This window comes from Pholis gunnellus (genome assembly GCF_910591455.1).
Source record: "Pholis gunnellus genome assembly, chromosome: 9".
Taxonomy (NCBI): Eukaryota; Metazoa; Chordata; class Actinopteri; order Perciformes; family Pholidae; genus Pholis; species Pholis gunnellus.
In genome coordinates, this window is record NC_136535.1 from 19,655,920 (window position 1) to 19,671,720 (window position 15,801).

The 15,801-nt window shown below is 41.4% G+C and overlaps 1 protein-coding gene across 1 annotated transcript; it reads right to left on the reverse strand.

Moving 5' to 3' along the window:
- Nucleotides 1–732: 732 nt before the first annotated feature.
- LOC306701225 (kelch-like protein 10) lies at nt 733–3,983 on the reverse strand (the record flags this gene model as incomplete). The annotated part of the gene is made up of 5 exons (XM_079166482.1): nt 733–1,104; nt 1,262–1,411; nt 1,614–2,228; nt 2,702–3,185; nt 3,832–3,983. The coding sequence occupies 5 exons, from the start codon at nt 3,981–3,983 to the stop codon at nt 733–735; spliced, it is 1,773 nt and encodes a 590-aa protein (XP_079022608.1).
- Nucleotides 3,984–15,801: the final 11,818 nt, after the last annotated feature.

A 15,801-nucleotide genomic window follows, 5' to 3' on the forward strand; every position in this document is an offset into this window, starting at 1 on the left:
AATTATAATAACTGAGTAGCAGTCAAGCACCGACACACACACACACACACACACACACACACACACACACCAGCGTGCATGTACATTTAGTTCTTACAGCTGCCATAGATGTAATAAAAATCATCAAATACTATTTAAACTTCTCAAGTGTAGCTTCTTTTTTGGCACTTTTTGGAATAGTATATAAGCAGCTCAGATAATTCCCCCAAAACCCTGCTGTATAGCTCTTGATTTAAATGATGTGACAACTGATATTAGATATACTGTAACACCAATTTTGTTTTTGATTACACTGAAGAAAAGCATTTTTTTGACTCGTCAGAACAAGGTGATTTCAAATATGAATACAATGTATTTAAAGGTGCTCTGTGCATTTGCCGGCATCTAGCGGCGAGGATGAAGGATGCAACCAGCTAAACTTTTTCAAGCTGTGCCAAGCGAGTAGGAGAAATACGGTGGCCGATGTGAAAACCTGAACGCGCAAAACACAACAATTCGTATTTGTCGTATTAAGGCGTTATTGTTGCAGTGGTGCACTCTGGATCAACCCGTGTGTGTGTCTGCAGATGGGCCACAGCACCCCCCTCACAGAACATAAAACTTAGAAGTTGCACAAACTGAAAAGTTAAAAGAAAATCTCTGGAGGAACAGCAGTTCAATGCACAAGAAACATTTATTTCCTTATTTTATGTTTTACGTCTTGCCGGGTGGATGATGTGCACACGGCACTGTTCAGGAGTCTTCCTCAGAGTCTTCAGCGTCCACAGACGCGTCGTCCACACTGAAAACCGACAGGGAGTCACGGGGGAAAACGTACTCGGCCATGTTGGGGAGCCCGGACAGCACACAGCAGCTCACGGCACTGCGGGAAATATCCATGTGACAAGCCTCCGTCCACTCGTCAGTCGTTGCGTCGTAGTACTCAACGTTACTGCAGGTGGTGACGCCGTTGAAGCCGCCAACAACATAGAGCCGGTCGTTGAAGACTGTGACACCGAAGTTGCTGCGGGGAGTCAACATATGGGACACTTGCTGCCAAGTGTTGCTCTCAGGGTTGTAGACCTCTGCGCTGGACAGACGGACGAAGCCATCAAAGCCGCCAACCTTTTGGGAGGAAAAGTGAAAACGAAGGGTGAGACGTTTGAAATGAGATTCAACCAAATTCTTCGCCAAAAGAGAACGCTCATCTGAGTCTAAAAACAACCGCTGACCAAATCTCTACATACGTCACACAGTTAGCGTGTCACTGTTTCATACTTACTGCGTAGACATGGTCTGCATATGTAACGATGCCAATTCCACTGCGCTGGCAGGTCATTTGGCTGATCATTGTCCACTGGTTGGTCTCTGGGCTGTAACATTCAGCCGTTTGCAGGCAGTCGGTCCCATTGAAACCGCCACAAATGTAAACCTGGGGAGAATCGGAGGACCTTTAGTCTGACACTACTCTCTGGCCAGTTACTTCAACACAGCCTCAAACAGAAACACTAATTGCGTAACTTGAACTTAACATTTATAATTTGGTTATTTTTACAACATCGCAGTCTCGTTTCAAATTATTCCCGTCACCATCGTACTGTTACTCTTGAAATGCTCTAGTTCACTTCACCCACCTTGTTGTGGAGCGTCGTGCTGCTGGCGTCGCTCCTTTGCTCGTGCATCGGCGCGATGAGGCTCCACTGGTTGGTCTCGGGCCTGTAGCGCTCTGCGGTGCTGAGTCGTGAGAACCCGTCAAAACCTCCCAGGGCATAGATGCACTCGTCAAACAGAGCGACGCTCACGTAGCATCGGCGGTGGTACATGGGTGCCGCCTCGTGCCAGGTGCGCGTGCTCACGTTGAACCTGCGCACGCTGTTGAAATTCTCGACCCTGTTGAAGCCGCCGATGCAGTAGATGTTCCCGTTGAGGACGGCGGTGCCGTGGTAGGCGCGAGGTCCCTCGTGTTGGTCTGTCACCTGCATCCAGCGGTCGACGTTGACGTCGTACGACTCGATGCTGTTAGTTGGATTGTTGCCGCTCCAGCCCCCAATGGCCAACAGGATGGCGTTAGGCAGGCGAGGGCGGGCGAGAGGGTTGCAGAGATGTGACACAGAGGGTCTGAACCTCATGGTGCGACTTAGGGTTTCGATGACTGCCCCGATCAAGTGCAGGCACTCAGCGTTGTTTTTCACCAGCTCATTGGACATCACATTGAACCTCACGTCCTTACTCATCAACACCAGTCTTACCTACACAGAGAAAAACAGGACACAATCTTTCAATTGAACTCAATGGACTGTACTCAAGTTTATTTCAGTTTAGGCCGGTGACAAAGCTGTCAATCGAACGCTGATGCGGACTTAACAACTGGTGCGGTTTGAATTTGTTGTGGGAAGCCCGACGTTGTCCTTTTAAACAAAAAGGCAAAGAGCAGCATGACTTGCTGTCTGTCTTTGGAATCTCATTTTCCCATGTTGGTCCATGTAGTGCTGATGATACAGGATGTCAGTCGCCCCCCCCAAAAAAACTACCTGACAGTCCATGTGACTTCTGTCTGAACACAAACTTAATGAAAGCACCCTAAACTAGACTTGGTCTTGGTTCTGACTTTAATTCCACCAAGGTGGTTTAATTGATCGTCGCTGCAATTTAGGATAACACCATCAGCCAAATGCTGAAGATGCAAGTCTAAACTAAATCTGGTGACAGAAGGTTAACATACCTTAGACAAGAGCACTGCGATGTGTGCTTCTCGCTCTTCAGGTTCGTGGTCGATCCAGCGAAGGATGGCCTCGAACGCCGCGCTCTCTTTGTTCACATTGAGGTCGTCTCTACCGAGGATGTCGGCGAGTTGCTGCACGGAGAGCTGCGGGAACTCTTCGGAAGAAACCACCTCCTCAAAGTGATCAAGGATGAAGTGGTAGGCCTTGAGCCGCAGCTCGGGGGACAAGCAGGTGTCGGTGACCTGAAAGATGCCGATGCAGTTCTTTGGGGAGAGCTGCTCGCCCAGGAAGTCGCAGCAAGTTTGCACCACGCCCATGACGTTGAACTGATCGGCTGCCATCAGCAGCTCCTGCACGTTTTCCTCCGTCACGGAGACCAAGCCGGTGTACGCAAACTCAATGATGAGCTGCATCATGTCCGGAGACAGGCCGGGTATGTGGAAGACCTTTTTGTCTGGAGGTGACCAGCGACTCCAGAGAGCGCTGCAGGTCAGAATGAACACACAGCAGAGGATTGGAAACAGACTTCAGATTTTCATTCTCATCGTCTCATTGATAACAATGATGAAGTTTTTAAGTAAGCATTCACAAAATCAACATATTACACCATTTTGCATTCAAGGGAATTTGTACAATACGTAAACCGCCGGAGTGTAACTAGCAGGAACAATGTCACTGTCAAACAAATGTCACAAATATGTAATATTACATTTTGTATGCTATTTTTGTATTCTTTCTGTGATCTCTCTGGAGCTGTTTCACCACCATCTACAATTCATCCAATTAACCATGTCAAGTGTGTGCAATTACTTTTTTTTTGTTGCATTAAATTAATTTAGTCACTTTTCTGAACACACAAACTACTCAATGCTACTAATCAATACGAATCTGCTTAAAAGCACATTACTTTGGACCTGAGAGAATATTGTAGCTGATACATTATATCTTCTTCTCTAAGTTAAACTTGTTTTTATCACTAATGATCCATGAACGTATGTAATTCATCACATATCGGGATTAGTCTCTCAGACTTTAGATCATTAACTATTACTTTCTGCTCATTTGATGGATATACATTCACAAGCCCCCCCCCCCCCCCATATATATATATATCAGATAGCCAACTCACAGGAAGTACGGGCTGCATCTACACAGGATGACCCTGTGGATTTCAAATGTTACGTCCTCGACTTTGATGACTGCGTCGCAAAGTTCTCCCTCCAGACGGAGATAATTAAACACTGAGCTTGACATATGTGAATATTCGTCCCAGTCGCTCATCTTGATTTTCTGAGTATGAGTTTTATGGTCGATGACTTGTCTCAAGGTGTCTCAACAGGTCTTTTGAGTCAAGAGAGAGAAAGTGAACACACATCATGATGGGGTGCTAGAATTCTAGGTCCAGGATTCCATTCTAGAATGGATTCCTATGACATCACTGATGAACTGACATCCTCCAATTCAACCTGTAGACCATACGATTGACATACAAGCATAAAGTTATGCAGTATTTATTGCTGTAACTTAGTTTTCTCTTTGCGTTTTACATGTAGCCTACATCAATCTGACAGTGGTGTTTCACCAAACTGGCAAAAACATTATAAATGTTGCTATGTTTTGCATATAATCCACACTCTAAACCGTGTCAATTTACTTTTATGTCAAACATGACAATGTACTTATCACATAATGATACCGTTTTTCAAGCAATAACAAAGTTAATCTATTTTTCTACCCAAAAGTATCATTACTCTCTCTTGAGAGTATTGATCGATGAGAATAAACACTGTTGTAAAGCACTGCTTGTTCTACTTTCAGGTGGTCCAGGAAATCTCTCCGTGTCCATCGGTCCAGCGACTGCTCTGTCCAACGGGACGCTCATCGTCTCCCGGGGTTCGAGCGTCTCCTTTAATGTGATGCTGCATCACCTGTCATTGAACTTGGAACAGATTGTTCTTAAGAACGAGAAAATGTTTTCACATAATGTGGTGAATCCTATATTCTGCTTGGTATAGCTATGCTTCTATTTTATGTTATTCATATAATGTTATTCATTTGCTTCCACGGAACATGACAGATGTGAAAATAAAATGTCAAATAGAATCCAGTATATTGTCCCTTACAATTGAAGTGCTAGACATATGGTTTCCAATTTCTGGATCCACACATGCAAGTTCCTATTTAGACAAGACAACAATTGCTTTTTGAATTGAATTTGTAAGTGTATTTCACGTGCCCAGTCAGGCTATAATGTGTTACAGCATATGCCAGCCCTTCAGCAATGTTGTGTTTCCCATAGCCCAGGCAAGTTGGATCTCTTTAAAAAATGTCACAGATTTCTCTGTGAAAGGCTTTCTAAGTTTAAATTATCTTTGACTGTTGTTCTGTCAAGTGAAGGAGAAAATAAACAAAAGAAATGCTGCGCACTTATCGAATCAACCATTCTCCAATGGTCTTGTGTTCTCCAACTGAACCTGGCCTTTGATGGCTAATGGTTGTAAATCAAAGTATTTTGACCTGATGGTGGTGCTAGCGGGAAAGTCGAGTGTTCATCAGAGTTCTCCTTGGGGGGGGGGCAACCAATTTCAATCCAATAGCTGTTGGAACATTTCACTCAAAAACACTAATGTGAACCTCATGGTGGAGTCATTAGGATTCACTCTCTGGGAAAATGGATATCTCTACCAAAGTTCATGGCAACCCATCAAATAGTTATTGAGATATGCAAGTTTCAACCAAAGTTGTGGACGGACCTGTTGAGAGACCAACATTAACAGCTAAAGTAAAAACGGCGGCTATCTGTTTTTTAATGAACAAACGAAAAAGTCTCAACAGCTGGAAGTTATATCTCGATATAACAATTAAAGTACACTCTGTGCAAATACATGTTACTTACTTGAGCCCATCCATAGCTACCATAGAGCACCCTTTCTTTATTTGCAGTGCTTCCAATGAGAATTTGGCAAAGTCAGTCTTCAGAGTTGAAGGAAGGGAACTAAAATGAAAGATGACCCGACTTAATTTAACAGAATATTCTAAGAAAAAAAGAAAAAACATTAAAAAAACCTAAGTTCAGTTCTCCATGGGAAGCTTTTTATAACAATAACTTCATTCAATATTGTGTGAAAGTTCTTCCTCAAAGTAAGGTCAAAGTGGATTTGAAGACTACTGAGGAAATATAAACCTAAAGAAATCTCTCTTTGAAAAATAAACCTGAAGAAAAGGAGAGACGGATACCAAGCCAAAACAGTGCGGGCTTGGAAGCAGTTATTAGTAAAGAAAAACAAGTATTTGGTTTGTGAGAGGGACTGAAGAAAAGTAGGAACTCCCTTGAAGTACATAACTAGAGAATCCAGCACATGAATGAATATTCTTATCTTTGAGACATACAGGAAATCTCTCTTCAGATTTGAGAACAGAAATCAACTGGTAGGACACGCACATGTAGCTGAAGACATATTTAATCCATCAAAAGACATAAATCCACAGCAAAAGGCAGGGCGCTGTCCCCACATTTTTAAAATGGCTTGGACGATGAATGCTTTAAGAGACAGAACTTCTCCTTTAGGACTACAATAAAACCCTGCTGTCATTTCCATCAAGCTTCCTAGCTGGGAACTGACAGTCTCCCTATACTCCATTTAGCATCATAGAGCACATCACTTTGATGCAGACTTTTCCTGACACAATCCCTCAGATATCTTTATCTCTGTCTCCTGCCCAGGCCTCCTGCTGCCTTTCTGTCTGCCACTGTCTCTGAACGAGTGTCTTTTAAAAGGTTTTACCAACCAATAGGCACTTTGTTTAAGTTTAAGCTCTCAAGTAAATGTGGGTTGATGTTAATGATAGTACAAGTCAAGCAAAAACACAATAACCAGTTTTTAACATGTAGCAATACTCGTCTATGTTGAATGAATGTTTTGGTGAAATGTGTTCCTGCTCCTGGGGCGTAGTTTTAGTGGACATTTTGAAAAATGTGCTTATTTGATTTCTGGAGGTGATATCAATTAGAAGTTTCTCACTCTCATCTCCGATTGTTAAATATAAAGCTACAGTGAACAGCTGCTTAGCTTCTCACAACAACTGGAATCAGATCGCCTGTCTCTGTAAAAACAGAATTATTTTTTGTAAAAACAGAAACTATATTCTTGCCTGGAAGAAATTGCTAGGGAACCAGCAGAGACTCCAGGAAGTCACTGCTCCTAGCAAAGAAATAGTCCACCACATAACCCTTATAAAACCAGCCAACTACTGGCTGTATAGCCTTATATTAAATGGTCCTATAGACAGAGAGCAAATAAGCATATGTCCCAAAATTAATAACTAATGCTTTTAAGGCATAAAGCAAGTGACAAAAGGGCCATGCCATCTTTAATTTGAATCTGGCCTTTTATTAGAAGTCATTCCTTTGTCTCTCTATACCCATACTGAAGGTTCAGTCGCTCTAGTGTTGACTGTCTAATGAAGTTTAAGTTTTTGTAAAATGCCAACCGATTCAAGTTATATGCTAATCTTGAATGCAGATTCTTATGGTTATTGTTCCATCTGTTGCAGTCTACATTCTGTGTTGCTTTCCATCCGCCACTCACTGAGGGTGCAAAACAGATAAAGCTGGGTATGCTCTAGGGCGTGCTTACCTTGTGACTGACAGGTTGCTACCACGGCATTGTCCGTACTACCTTCACTTTAACCTTTTCACTGTGTTTTCAGTTCATGGCAATTCATTTGGTCGACTAAAAAAGTCTTGAACAGCGTTCGGCTGTACTTAGCTCCACCCTCATGTCACTTCCTGTTCCAGATACCCAATATGATTACGAACAAAAACCAAGATGGTGACAGCCAAAATGCCAAAATTGAGGCTTCAAAACTGTAGTCCACAAACCAATGGGTGACTTCTTGGTGACGTCCACATCTTATAAACAATCTACGGCGCCGAAGAGGATTTTAAAAAGCTGCTTGACTTGTGTTAAGTATTACTTATAACAAGACAAACAAGTGAAAGCAGTTGGTCTATGGTAGTCTAATCCATACTCTATTAAAGGAATGGTAATGCTCAGCTAAAGCTGTAGCCTTAGTGTTCGTGACTTTGATGTGTTACTTCTAATAAAAGCCATAAATAAGATATAAATAACTGTCTGTATCTCCCTCTGTAAATAATCTGGAACACTGGTGGTTTGTTTTATGAAAAACAATATTCCCCAAAACACACCATCACTGCATTGACAATACCCACTTACACTATCTCTGAATCTCTCCATTCTGGTCTGATGCCCAGTGGCTGAATTCCAGACTGCTTCCCTGACAAAGGCAGGAGAGACAAGGAGAGCAGTATGTGGTTTTGTCTCTTTTTGAGCCAACCTCCTAAAGCAGAGAGCTATTAATTAAAGGGGATAACACTCCTGGTCTGCCCTGTTTTATGCTCACGTGTTAGCTGTTTACACTGTAAACAATTCAGGTTGTGATACAAATTTGTACTTTATTTTGGCAACCAAGAAGCTGCTTAAGGACAATTCCTTAATAAAAGAAACTAATGCATGGGGAATTGTATTGCCAGGATTGGTTCACTTTTTGTCTAATTTTTGCTCCACACTGCTGTGAATGATCCCGATCTGACCATTTAATTTACTAGTATATTACAATCTGTAGATTTTAATTATTATGTCAACAGCACCAATCAGCTGAGTACAAAGGGGGAGAAGAGGGAGAGCAGAAAGGGAAAAGGTCGAAAAGAAGATGGCGTGAAAGAGCAAGGGCGAGTCTGAATAAGTGAGGAGGAAAGCGACAAGGTGGGAGGGATCAAAGGATTAGACACTCTAATCGGATTAATTGATTGAAATAATTGGTCTGGTCCCAGCCTTTGTTAATCTGCAATGTCTGTATGAGGTTTACTGATGGCAGGATTTGTAGACATATCATAGGCAATGTTTTGATTACTGTTGCACATCAGCGTTTTAGTGACGTGTTGTGAAAAATATTCAAAACAACGCCTCTTTCATCTTTATGCACAATCTATACTCTGTATCTATTTTTCCTCCTATTACCCATCTCCCCTTTCTGAAGTGGATGTGATGATGGAGATGTAATCATTAAATCCAAAGACACACTCGAGGATTATGGGGCCAATTTACACCAGATTTGCTCATCCTGACAGCTGGAGGGTATACGTTGATCAGAGGCTTGGTCGGAAGTGATTGTCAGCACAGATTATCTGGTAATGTGAGGATTTCATAGATTCAATCACCTCAATCGATTTGCAGGCTGATATGAGCTGTCCTGATGATATCACATGTTTGATCAAACACGGCATGTCATCTACCCTGGTTTCTATAGTGTGTGATGATGTATGAAGGGAGCAAGGTCAACCGAAACTTAATGTGATGTTTGTACATAGCAGAGGTGGAGAAACTGTCAGTTGTTGTGTGGTGTCACACTTGTGCTTCTTTGAGATTCACTCACGGCATCAATGACGTTTCAGCGGTCAGGAGTAAACCACAGTGACACAACTGAGTTATTGTTATTGCTGAGACAAAGATTTGAGTGACATCTTTTCTGTAGATGGATTGAAAATAAAAATAAAATCTAATTTGCTCGCAAAGTTTACACCTGTGTTTACTTGGTCTGTCTGCATGAGAGAAAGACCAGATGCCGTCAATATTTGCTCAACACCTCCTCTATTTCTCCCAGCGTAACAAACACTGGAAATGTAAACTGTTTGGCAGATGGCTCCATCAAAATTCAAAGCCAAAACGTTCCTGTTTCTTCAATAAAATCCCCCTGAAATCAACATGATGCATCAAAGTAGGGTACCGGAATAGGTTTTTACTTAATTCAGTTTTTAAATGACTGAAAATGTCAAATTGACTTTGGGTCTAACGTATATTGATTTGCTAATTTTTTTGTGATGCATTGCATGGTTACAAACAACTCTTTATTTTGCACTGCTTTTGGATTCCCATGTATTGTAGTTGGCAAAGTTTCTTTACATACACAAGGGATGTGAAGAAAAGAAAAACAGCCATTCTTCAGACTTGGAATAGCTAGATATTTTTGATGCACGTCTTTGTTTGCAAACCAATTTCCCCCAAAGCCAAAGTGCTACCGGAGAAAACAGAAACCATTTCCCTCCAAGTGGTGTTCCATGGATTTACGAGAGGCACGGAGCAATTTATAGCTTGGCATGACAAAAGGAGAAATGGGTCTGTATAAGCACACAGCTTTACACGTTTGATGGAGTTGAGAATGTAAAGAGTTTGGATTGTGAATATTCATTCCAGGGACACACACCATTTATCTGTCTGGCAGACCACTGGGTGGATATCAACTCCCTTGTTTTATCATCTGTGGTGCATCTTGCCTTGAGGCGGTCTCTCACTCCCTCTCCCTCTCTCTTTAAAGTTCTGTTGTCATTCCGAGCCGGAATTGTCTGTGGCCGATGGAAGTGCCTCTATCTGACCCAGATCATCGGAATGAGTTTTCTCAGTGCAAGCATTCTGGAGACAATTCCCTGGTTCGAGGAATGGAAATAAACCATTGGCTGAAACATCAGATAAGGGTAGAACAATCAGTCATTGTACGTGTGTAAACATGCATTTGTGAATGTGTGTGCGCGCGTGCATTGGCTTCAGAGAGCTTGCTCATGCTGGCCTACATGCGTGTCAGTGTGTGATGAAGTACCACAGATCCTATCACGCTAATTCCTCTGTTGGGCCTTTGACTAGGCTGAGTGCATCTCCATGGTAATTCTGCCTTCAGTATGTTTGTCCTCCTCATAACTGAGAGACAGAACAAAAAACTAAACAAAATGAAAGGGAGGGAATGAATGTGGAGAGCATGTTGATGTTATCGGAAATTGTGAAGTGCAGGTGATCAAGCCCACAGGAGTCTACGGGATTCTACGCAAATTGTGTTGTGTGCGTATGTGCTTGTGTTTGATCATTGCTGCAAAACCTGGTAATGCCGAGTGTGTGGATTACACAATCATTATGTTCAGCTTCCTCTCCTTAACACATGCTGAGTGGAAATTGTCTCCCACCAGGCACGGGAGAACACACACACACACACTCACTAAAAGGCTGCAGATTTACCCTTAAATGTCGAGATAATAGTTGGACGATTGTATTCTTAACACAAAATATAAATGCACCTCACTGTTTTTCTTAACTGCCACTTAGAAGGAGAGTTTAAGCTCTTCGCTTAGTTTAGTTTGTGCAGTTTAAAGCACTGAAGAATAACATTTGAAAACCTGAACAGTAGTGTGTTTCCAGAAACAATATCTTCTATACTTCAGATAATCCATAACCACAGACTTTGAAAGTAGCTGAAGTCAGACAAATATAAAAAAAAGAAATTGGCAGATAAAATTTAAATTGTCTCGAGCATTTCCTTTCATTTTTTATAAATACATATATATTTTATATATATCTATGTACATGTGTGATATGTGTGACGCAAGCAATTAAAAGAGTGAATCATGATTAGCTCAAGTTGTCCTAACAGTGACGTAGTTGAGACTTAATAAAAAGCTAAAGCTGTGGGCGTCATTGTTGGTAGGAAACATGTAACTGCAACATCCACTGTTTGATCCAGCTGGAGGCTTTTATTGCATTTCGTCGCCTTCTGTTTCCATTTACCCTTTTACTATAACATCCATCCTCTCAACTGCTTATCCTGTTCAGGGTTATTTTTGCTAATGTACCTGCATTTTGTATCCGTACAATTACCACAAGAGGCTTTTGCATGTGCTTCCTCCTCTCCCAGCCAGCTCGTTCTGAGCTGAATGGCTAATGTGTGACTGACATTACAAATTATGAATTTTGAATTGAAACAGTTATTGGAGCCAAACCCTTATCATGCAGACACAAGAGCAGAGCTACTCCTGAAAAGAGACTCTTATACAGAAGAGCTCTCATTCTATCCGAAAGCACATGCAGATATAATATAGGTGCAATTTAGGGAAGCATTTCGATGTAATTTACAAATCTTGTATCTCTCATTTAACTATTTAATAAGTGAAAGGAGTTCATGCCCACACGAATGACCTCACTCCACTCTCACCACTTACTTCAATGACACTAAGACACTGATGCAATGACATGTTCTGAAACTCTACTACAATAAGTCAGAAATCCTAACCAACTGCGTATATGGATATCTCGATATTGATGGCTCCATCCTCACCCCCAATTCCAAAGCCACGACCCTAGAGTCATCCTCGACCTCACTCCTGCCCCATGTCAACCACATCAGCAGGAAGAACAGCCTTCTTCCACCTCCGCTACATTAACTTCCTCTGACCCTCGCTGTCACTTACTGCTGCAGAAACAACCATTCACGCATTTGTAACATCCAGGCTTGATTACTGCACCTGATAAACTCCAGTACATACAGAACACTGCTGCCGCTTACTGACCACACTGACCCACTCAAGTGATCGCATCACCAGTTCTCCATGACATGAAAAAGGCTCCACCTCTTCAGACTTGCCCAGCTTAATCCCCCCCCCTCATTATTATTATTAATAAATTAAATTCTAGTACTTTTCAACATTGCCATCTCTTAAGCCATGCAGGTAGTGTGGCTAAAAACAATTGTATATTATCATGTTCTTCCACAGAAAAAAAAACAACACAACAGAGTACGCCATGTTAATTCCACAATCCTTATGTGTTTCTATGCAGTCAACTGTGGACAGCTACACGTACAGATGTTGAGATTAACTGGCGGTTGACTCGTACAGATGTGTGTTCACTATAATTCAGACGTCAAACTGACAGCTTGGCAGCTTTAGGTGCTCAACCAACTGTGCTGCTGTCACAGGTTCAGGCCTGGCTGCCTCGACGCAGCGAACACGACTGACGCACAAAGAAAAAAGACACACACACAGACAGAGCTGCTGCAAGTGAACAGATCTGATCTGTCACCAGATATGTCTCCTAAAAGTGCCGGTTCAATTATTGGAATGTAAGCATGTGTGAAAGACACCTCAAGATGTTCCATGTCAAGGATTTAATTGCTTATAGGTTACACCCACTGATCTGTGTGTGTGTGTGTGTGTGTGTGTGTGTGTGTTTATCTCTGTATCTATTTATGTCAACTGTTGCTATTGTACATTCACCACCATGACAGTTAAATATGCAGAAGATGTGTCACAATTTAATTGTTCACACTGTGATCTTCAAGCTGATTTGACTCCACTTCAGCAGTGAAAAGTTCTTCAGTGGGGAATATATATTCTACATATAATACAGCCTCAACTGTTTGCTACAATGATGAGCTAGAAGCTGCCATTAAATCACATTTTCTCTTTTTTCAGCTGTCTAAGACAAAAGGCTTTACTAATAAATTCACAAAATGTATGTTTTTGTTTGAGGGTTGGAGATGACTGGTTTATGGCAATACATCAAAATACATTGATAGACAGGCATTCAAGAAAACATTGCTTCTGTACATAGTTTGACATATGTTTTACATGGCGTAGTTGATATTGTCATTTGTTTTTCTATATGCTTGAATTGCTGGAAGAGGCAAATAGACTTGGATGGATGGCCTTTTAGCAGCCGTCCTGTCAAACAACATAAAGGTTATTTCTCCTGACGATGAGTCTGAAATGAAACAAAATAAAAGATTTACATAACAGCCACATTGACATATTTGTTGGATGGTTATGCTCTCATCCTCTCCCTGCTTTAGCATAAAACACAACCACAACAATGGAAAGGAGTTGTGGTCTTGTGTGAAAAAAAAGGTAATTAAAAAAGAACAAGATATCTGTTTGAATATCGGGCAAAAAACATCTTGACTGTAATTCAAAACCTAATTATCGTATACTGCTCTACTATATTACTACAATATGACTTATGTTACATTGCCATTGGTTTCCTTAATAAGTGAATGTGGCCTCTCTGGAAACTTCCAATTGTAAAATGATAGAAATCCATCACAAAAGGCTCAAACTCTACATACAGATATGTATTGCATTAAAAGATTGATAATGACAATACTTCAAACCAAGCCTACTGGTTAAATCAGACTATAAACCAAGGGATTTCTGTATGTAGGTGTGTGTGTGTGTGTGTGAGACATAGTTGTTATGGTTAAGGTTGGGGTAATGGGCAAGGGAATGCATTATGTCAATGGGTGTCCTCACAAAGATTGAAGTACAATGTTGTGTGTGTGGGTGTCCTTTACTTATCTCAAGGTTCATCCAATGTACTTCACACGTGGCAGGTGTATCGCTGGGGATCCAAGTGAGTGCACTGACAAAGTTGGTGAAATATGGACTTAATAAACTTTGAATAAACAAGCGATAGTGCTCTGCACAGCGGTGGGGGAAGGGCTTTAGGGATCTGCCTACTGAGTTGAGCATGTTGTCCCCAGCAGGCCTTTACAGGTCGCGGGTCATTGCCTGCAGTTCCCTTTTGCTACTGGACGCTGAATACACTAGAATTACAACCTAACTCTTATTCCCTTCCCTGGAGTCAATGAGCAATGAGCGGTTCTCGACAGCGCTGAAAGCAGCAATACCTGGAGCTAAGCAATCAGCCCGTTCCAAATGGGCACACGCTCCGTGCTGCCACGCTCTGAGTAGCCACTGCACCATTTCAAATAAATGTGCCACTGTAAATTTTCTCTTAATGTATATGTCCATCTCACTCCCACATCCATAATTTTAGTCATATCTGTGGGTCTTTCACCCTTTCTCCTGCCAACACATGTACACACAAACACACAGCCCTACCTTGAGGGTGTGGGATGCATGCAGTCAGGCCTGATAAATGGAAGTGTCCAGGAAGAGGAATGAGTTGGTGATTTGACCTCCCTTCTGGCATGGGCATCCTTCTCCAGACTGCCTTACCACCAGACAAATGGTCACAATGGTACACACATCACTCGCTGAAGAACGTGCACCTCTAAAGTAACCCACCAAGTATTCAAGCAATCATCCTACAAAAAAAGAACCAAGATCATACACAAAGGACATGCTGCTTCTCACTTCTTGAAGGATTTCACTGAAAACTACTTCAGATAAAATCGTTGCAACCCCACTCCAGTGCCAGCAGTCCTTTTCTTTGAATGGATTCAAACTGTGGTAACATCTATTTTCAATTATTCTTTTCAAGTATATGGGGCCTTAAAGTAAACCTTTTTCAGTCACTGGATTCTTAATACAACTCCATGGATAGGTTGCTTTAAATGTGTATTTTTCCTAAAATGTTCACCATCATTGTGTCAAGAACTTTACTTTGATCAGAACTTGCCATTGTAAACTCTTAAAATAACATTACATGCTTTTGCAATTCATAAACAAACCACTCTTTTAAAACTGATAATTTTATTAAATATTTTACAACTGGATTAAAAGTTTTCAATAGATAAGCAATCAAAATGTCTCAGCATTTCTAAGTTATACTCAAAATAATCAGCTTTTATTCAAAATGTGTATATGTTTTTAATAACACATGAATAAGACAAAGTTGTGATTTATCAAACATGTATCTCTTCGAAATGGCTGGTTTATGCAAGATTAATATAAGGTGATGTGAGCATGACAGTAAAAGTGGTCAGGATTGTTGATTTAGGCACAAATTTACGCTTCTCACTGAATTGGATCGAGATGTTTTGTCTTTTTTTTTTAAAGTGGGTCCCCAGAAAAAGAGTTTGATATCCGTGAGCATGCTGTTGAGCCTCTGGACCATCACAGTTCTCAGACTTTCTCATAACATTTCCACTGACATTCAATTTTAAGGTAACGACTGAGATTATTAAACGATCCAGTAAAATCCATGTGAAATAATATAACTATCTTATCCTCCAGTGTCCTTTATGCCTGATGGGACAACTGTCTGCAGTGTGTGTGAGTAAGAACATGAGTTACAGTGTGTGTGTGTGTGTGTGTGTGTGTGGGTGTGTGTGGGTGTGTCTGAGAGAGAGACTACATGGCTGGCAGTTGGTTCACCTTTTAGATTTAATAATTCATCTCTCAAATGGGTCAATAAAAAGATAGTTCACTGAAATGCTGCTCCCCTTTCAACACTTAAACTATGAGCAGAGTGTGTGTTTGTGTGAATGTGTGTGTGTGTGTGTGTGTGTGTGCATGCAA